This window comes from Gossypium raimondii, chromosome 12, assembly GCF_025698545.1.
Source record: "Gossypium raimondii isolate GPD5lz chromosome 12, ASM2569854v1, whole genome shotgun sequence".
NCBI classification, from domain to species: Eukaryota; Viridiplantae; Streptophyta; class Magnoliopsida; order Malvales; family Malvaceae; genus Gossypium; species Gossypium raimondii.
The window spans coordinates 37,175,890-37,182,665 of NC_068576.1; the positions used below are offsets into that span (position 1 = coordinate 37,175,890).

The 6,776-nt window shown below is 33.1% G+C and overlaps 1 protein-coding gene across 1 annotated transcript; it reads left to right on the forward strand.

The window, feature by feature from the left end:
- Positions 1 to 3,550: 3,550 nt before the first annotated feature.
- LOC105763917 (laccase-6) lies at positions 3,551 to 5,777 on the forward strand. The gene is made up of 5 exons (XM_012582324.2): positions 3,551 to 3,835; positions 3,920 to 4,164; positions 4,234 to 4,362; positions 4,441 to 5,382; positions 5,477 to 5,777. The coding sequence occupies exons 1-5, from the start codon at positions 3,564 to 3,566 to the stop codon at positions 5,605 to 5,607; spliced, it is 1,719 nt and encodes a 572-aa protein (XP_012437778.1). The 5' UTR covers positions 3,551 to 3,563; the 3' UTR covers positions 5,608 to 5,777.
- Positions 5,778 to 6,776: the final 999 nt, after the last annotated feature.

Genomic DNA, 6,776 nt, shown 5'->3' on the forward strand with positions numbered 1-6,776 from the left:
GGATTAAACGCTCCCATCAAACTCTATAAACCACTTTAAATTCTATTCGGAATCAAGAGATAAAAACCATAAACTAAAACCGAGCATAAATGCTCCATTAACAAGATTAAATAATATAAATCCTATGGAGAAAAAAGAAAAAGCTTGAAAAAGCAGCAGTCAGAGCTGAGTTGACCCTTTGGGGTTTGAGTTAAGAAAAAGCAAGAAAAGGAACAGTTGAAAAAAAAACCAGAAACTTTAGAACCAAAGGTGCCAAGGGACAGAATCACACACGCATGGGCAGGTAGCGTGACATTGAAGTTACAACATCATGCATGTCTGCATGCATGCATGCATGCAGCCCTTGCTTTGTGCTATATCCATGCGACATAATCATCTTATTTTACCCTTCCAACATACCCTTGGTTCTTTTTTTGTTTCATTGAAACCTCTCAGCACTACTCTCTCATTGTTTTGTGTTAGAAAAAATGTTTTATCTGCCTATTGTGTTATATATATATATATACTTATTAACTTATTAATTTTAGGTTAATGCTTAATATAATTCTGTTTTTTTTGTATATAATTCTGTTTTTTTGGTATTGCGAGTGACTATAACTAGGGGTGTTCAAACGGTTAATTGAACCGAACTAGTATTAATTGAATTGACCGAATTTTCTAATTTTTTAACCGTTAACTGAACCGAAATATTTCGGTTAATTCGGTCGGTTAATCGAATTAACCAAAATTTATATGTTTTGCTTTTTTTTTGTTAAAACAAATATAAAACATATAAAAAAATTGATAATGTTCATTTGATTGAATTATCCGAATTAGTAATAGCCTAATACATATAATATATAATATTATTTATAAAGTTCGGTTAATTACCCGATTTTAAATCGAATTAACCGTTAACTGAAATTTCAAAAAACTTTTAACCGACCTCTGACCGAACTAGATCAGTTAACCAAATTAGATTGATTCAATTAGTTAATTCAATTTTAACTGAAATTTGAAGACCGTGTGAGAATGTGTTTATTATCAATTTTAAATTTATAATGTGATAAGTGGTTTTTTGTCTTCACCTAAATGTGGTGACCAATTTGTTAGGCTGATGTTATCTTATATTGGTGAAATCATGATTCTTAGTGATCTTTATATATATATATATATACACACATTATATTGCAGAGTTTGGAACTATGGGCCTTAGTAAAATTCTGGAAAATTATAGGAGTTTAATAAATTTTTTAAAAAATTGGGGTCTAATTAAAATTTTGTGAGATTAATGAAACTTTTCAAATTTCACAAAAATTAAAAATATAAGATGAGAGATCAAATGATGAAAATAAATTTTTTGGTTCAACAATTAGGTTCCATTCATGGAAGGTGAAAATGATGGGTCATAATATAATTAAACCCGTTGAAAGAAAAATCAAATTTAAGTTAAAACAAAAGATGGTTTTACTAATATACTGAAAGAGATGCATAAAAAGAAGAGTTAAATCAATTGGGATTTTAGATATATTTGCAGAGTGGCCCTTATTGTTCATAGCTATCTCTGTAAAAGGTGGTATAGGAAGGGAGTGTTTCAACCCAACAGTGCTTATGATTGAGCAAAAAAAAAAAGGCAGTTGTCTATGAAAAGCACTACAAATTAAACCCATCCATTTCTCATTCATCTATTGGACATTGACCTCCTCAAGTGTAAGGGTGGACCCTCCCTTTTTTTCCAAGTTTACGCGACACCATTAAGATAACATATTAACTCGTGTAATGCTAATATAATTTGTTTGTACTGGATAAGATGGATCTTCAAATACTTAGACCTCAGTAAATCTTGTCGCCATAACCTTAACCATATGATCACTAATTACATTGTGAGTTCTTGGGATACTTGGACACTCCCTTTTTTACTCATTATATATACATTAAAACACATAAAACATTGATGAAGGTATTTATTTGTGTTGCATGAATAATTAAGATTTGATGTGTTAAAAATAATAAATTCATGTCAATAGCGTCAGATTTAAGATGTATATGTAATATATGTATACCGTTGTTTACAATTTAATCCACGTGTTCTAAATACAATTAACCTCTCTATAACAATCACCGCTATAATAGCATTTCGCTATATTAGCAACATCCATGGTTATAAAGTACATTCTTTATTAAATTAGACATTCATAACAACATATTGTCTAAATTTTTAAGTATATTATAGTTATTTCATACAAGCAATTCTATTAATTATCATTTATTAAATGAAAAGTATCTTAATTAAAATATTATTTCAATAAAATGATTAAAATTCACGTGAAGAAATCTATTAATTATATTTTATTAAACGAAAATAATCTTCAATGAATGGAATTAAAGATGTCGGTTTCATAAACTATTAAGTTCCCTAATTAAATTTTTACTATGAATTTGGAATATCATAAACTTATAAATTGATTACTTGAATTTAGTAACTCGTAAAAATTAATTTATTTTGATAACTCATTGATTAATTGAACTTATTAGATTTATGAACTTTATAATTAATCATGTGAAATTCACGATATAAATTCTATGGCAAGCTTACAATGATTATCTCATTATAACGATAGGTGTACAATAGACAACTTTTTATAACAGGTAAAATCTGGACAGATAAATGGTCATTATAGTGAGAGTTGATTGTATATATATTCCACATAAGATTTATGCTTACACTTAACACTCAAGCTAATGATTAAGTTGATAGAATGACTTAATTAGTGCAACTACAATAATGATACTTTGAGGATTTAATTAGAATGTTATAAAATTCAAGATCAATTTAGAATCTAGAAAGAACTCAAGTTTAAACCCTGTAGATGATATTGTTGGAAGGACAATCACAAATCATAAAAGGATTAATCTTTATAAATCACAAAACAAACATGAATGATACTTTAGTTGGAAAAAAAGATCAAAACCAGAATTTAACCAAATATATACGGGTCAGTGTAGCTTACATGGCTGAAACCTAGATGATATAATCCTCCTTGGTGATAAACAATGTTTCTAAAACTGAACTGATGGTCAAACCGTCATGTTATTGGTTCAATTAATAAAATAAAAATTATTAACAAAAAAGTTCAGTTTAATTATCAGTTTAATTGATTCATATCGGTCCACGGTTCAAAGTCTCTCTCAAGATTGATATTTAAACCGATTTCTGATTCAACCGGTTGGATCGGGTTAAAACATACGTGAATAGAGAGCAAAGAAAGTATCTGTTTGATGTGGGGTTTGAAATATATTTTCAGTCAAACAACATAATTCAACTGTTTGACAGATTTTGAACCAAAAAAACAAAACGTAATCTACTTTGATTTTTTCTGTTTTGAAGACACAAAAAAATCCCTCCCAACATTGAGGGTCACATTGAATAATCACACCTCCCCGCCCCCAACACCTTATTATCACGTTAGTCGAAATCATGAAAGCTGACAAAACATAAATACAATCTACTTTTTTGATCTGTGTTTTTTGCTTTCCCATGGCTTAAATTTTGCTCCCTCTCCTTAACCTTCACTACAACACTCATGTCTTTAATGGCTAACTTACTCTGTTTCAGTGTCTTGTTCTTAACCATGTCGTTTTCATACTGTTGTATGGCACATAAATGGCCTGCAGGTGGTTCAACTAGGTTCTATGATTTCAAAGTTCAAACCATGAAGGTTAATAAACTATGTAACACCAAAGAGATTGTCACCATTAATAAAATGTTCCCTGGACCTATAGTTTATGCTCAAGAAGATGATAGAATCATTGTTAAGGTCACTAATGAGACCCCTTACAATGCCACAATTCACTGGTATGTTTTATTTTATGACCATGGTTAGTATTTAGTGCTAATTTTATGTTATCTTTAACCATTGTTGGTTTTTCTTTTTTTTAGGCATGGGGTCAGGCAGAAGTTATCGTGCTGGTTCGACGGTCCGTCGTATATTACGCAATGTCCTATTCAAGCTGGCGCGAGTTTCACATACGAGTTCACGTTGGTGCAGCAAAAGGGGACCTTTTTTTGGCACGCACATGTTTCTTGGCTTAGAGCAACTGTTTATGGTGCTATTGTTGTGTATCCGAAGACGGAAGTACCGTACCCTTTCGAACATCCTTACGAAGAACATATCGTGATCTTAGGTACGCTATCATTTTTAATCCGATATACCTGTAGTGTTATGTGGTATATTTATGTTTGGAATTTGATAGGGGAGTATTGGTTGAGAGATGTTGTACAACTCGAACGGGAAGTTCTAGCGAGCGGTGGTGCTGCTCCACCGGCTGATGCGTTTACTATTAACAGTCACCCGGGACCAAACTACAACTGCTCTCGAAATGGTAATTAAAATTTTTTTTATATCGGTATCGTTATTGTTTGATCATTTGTAATGAATGTTATTAATTATTGATCTGCAGATGTATACAAGATTGATGTTGTACCTGGGAAAACATATTTGTTGAGGCTAATCAATGCAGGACTAAATATGGAGAATTTTTTTGCTATAGCTTATCATAAATTAACGATCGTGGAGGCCGACGCTGAGTACACCAAGCCATTCACTACGGACCGTGTGATGTTAGGACCGGGGCAGACCATGAACGTCCTTGTTACGGCTAATCAGCCGATTGGGAAGTATTCCATGGCTATGGGACCTTACATGTCTGCTCAAAATATTTCATTCCAAAACATATCAGCCATTGCTTATTTCCAATACTCAGGTGCTGTCCCGAACAGCATATCGTTACCGGCTAAATTACCGAGTTTTAACGATAATCTTGCTGCAAAGACTGTCATGGACGGACTTAGAAGCCTTAATCCTGTTAACGTCCCTAAAGAGATCGATACTGAATTGTTTGTCACCGTGGGATTAAACGTCAACAAATGTCGGTCCAAGACACCACGTAACGACTGCCGAGGCATGAACAATGGGACTTTTGCAGCTTCAATGAACAATATAAGCTTCGTAATGCCTACTGTTTCGATTTTAGAAGCCTATTATAAGAAGATTGGTGGTCAGTTCACAGTGGATTTCCCCGGTGCACCGCTTCGGTTTTACGACTTTGTCAATGGGGCACCAAACAATGCTCCTAATAACACACAGGCCATTAATGGAACAAGGACCAAAGTCCTTAAATTTGGTAGCAAGGTACAACTTATCTTCCAAGACACTAGCACGGTCACCACCGAGAACCACCCAATTCATCTCCACGGCTATAGTTTCTACGTAGTTGGATACGGTACCGGGAACTATAATCCACAGACCGCAAACTTTAACTTGATCGATCCACCTTATATGAACACCATTGGAGTCCCAGTAGGTGGATGGGCCGCAATACGATTCGTTGCCGATAATCCAGGTACGATACTCAACTTTGAACAACTTCATTAACATTAGTAGTACTATATATTTATGTTAATCACATGTTAATTCGATCTTTGTCTCATATTTAGGGGTTTGGTTCATGCATTGCCACTTAGAGATACACCAGTCATGGGGTTTAGGTGCTGTGTTGATAGTGGAAAATGGAGAAGGAGAGCTCGAGACATTACCTCACCCTCCGGCAGATCTGCCGAGGTGTTAGAAGCTATCGTGTCATGGTCCACCCGTGTCTTGGTTCGTGACATTTTCATTTAAAGGATTCTTTGTTATATTTCCTGCTCGATTTCTTTTAGATCATCAAATTGTTGTGTATGTAAAGAAGTAAAGATTGGAGGAATAAAACTGCAAATTTCTTCACTTTTTCAACATAAATTCAACCATGCATAGCTTAGTTGCTTCGATTGGAAGGCACCATAGATTGATAGATACTTCCATTTCCATACAATGAAGAGTTAATTCAATCTTAAACCGCAGACTCTAAAAGATTGATACATATATATATATATATATATATATATATATATATATATATATATATATCAGTGAATTTGTTTATTAATGCATCGTTACTTTGTCGGTAAAAGTATCACGAAAGTCTTTGTACTTGGAGTTAGATTGCATTTTGTCAATTCTACTTAAAAATTTTAGCAAATTAGTCTTTATACATTAGACCAAATAGTAAATTGGTCATTCTATTAAAAAATTCATCCATTTCCACTGTTAAAAATTGATCTATATACATCAGCATGAGATACATGTGGCATTCCACATGTCACTTTTTGATTACTTTGTTAACCATGTCAGTTTTTAACAATAGATGAAACTTTTAACATAAATAACCAATTTGCTCTTTAATCTAATCTACAAGAACTAATTTACCCATTTTTTAGTAGAGAAAGCAAAATGTAATCTAACACCTAATACAAGAGCCTACATGGTATTTTTACCATACTTTGCCATTGAATGTAATACAATGAACTAGATAGACCATTGTACAAATGAGCATATTATCAAGTATTGACCCCAAATTTCAACAATTTTCTAAACACGTGCTACGGGTAGAGGTGCTCATGGGCCGGGCGGCCCGGCCCGACCCGACGGCCCGCCCAAAATATGGGAGGGTTTGGGTAAAAATATAGGCCCGAAATATGGGCTTGGGCAAAAAAAAGAGGCCCGTTTAGAAAATGGGCCGGGCCTCGGGCACCACTTTTTTGGCCCGGGCCCGGCCCGGCCCAACCCGATTTAATAAATATATTTTTTTAATTTTAAAATATTTTTTACATACTTTTTAAATTTTTTTTAAAATTTTAAAATATTTTTAAAATACTTTTTTAATTTTTTTAATTTTAAAATATTTTTAAAATACTTTTT

Excerpts from the sequence above, each read along its gene's own strand:
- LOC105763917 (XM_012582324.2), top strand. The coding sequence starts at position 3,564 with ATGTCTTTAATGGCTAACTTACTCTGTTTCAGTGTCTTGTTCTTAACC. Across the intron at positions 3,836-3,919 it reads TACAATGCCACAATTCACTG|GCATGGGGTCAGGCAGAAGT; the intron begins GTATGTTTTATT and ends TCTTTTTTTTAG. Across the intron at positions 4,363-4,440 it reads CTACAACTGCTCTCGAAATG|ATGTATACAAGATTGATGTT; the intron begins GTAATTAAAATT and ends ATTGATCTGCAG.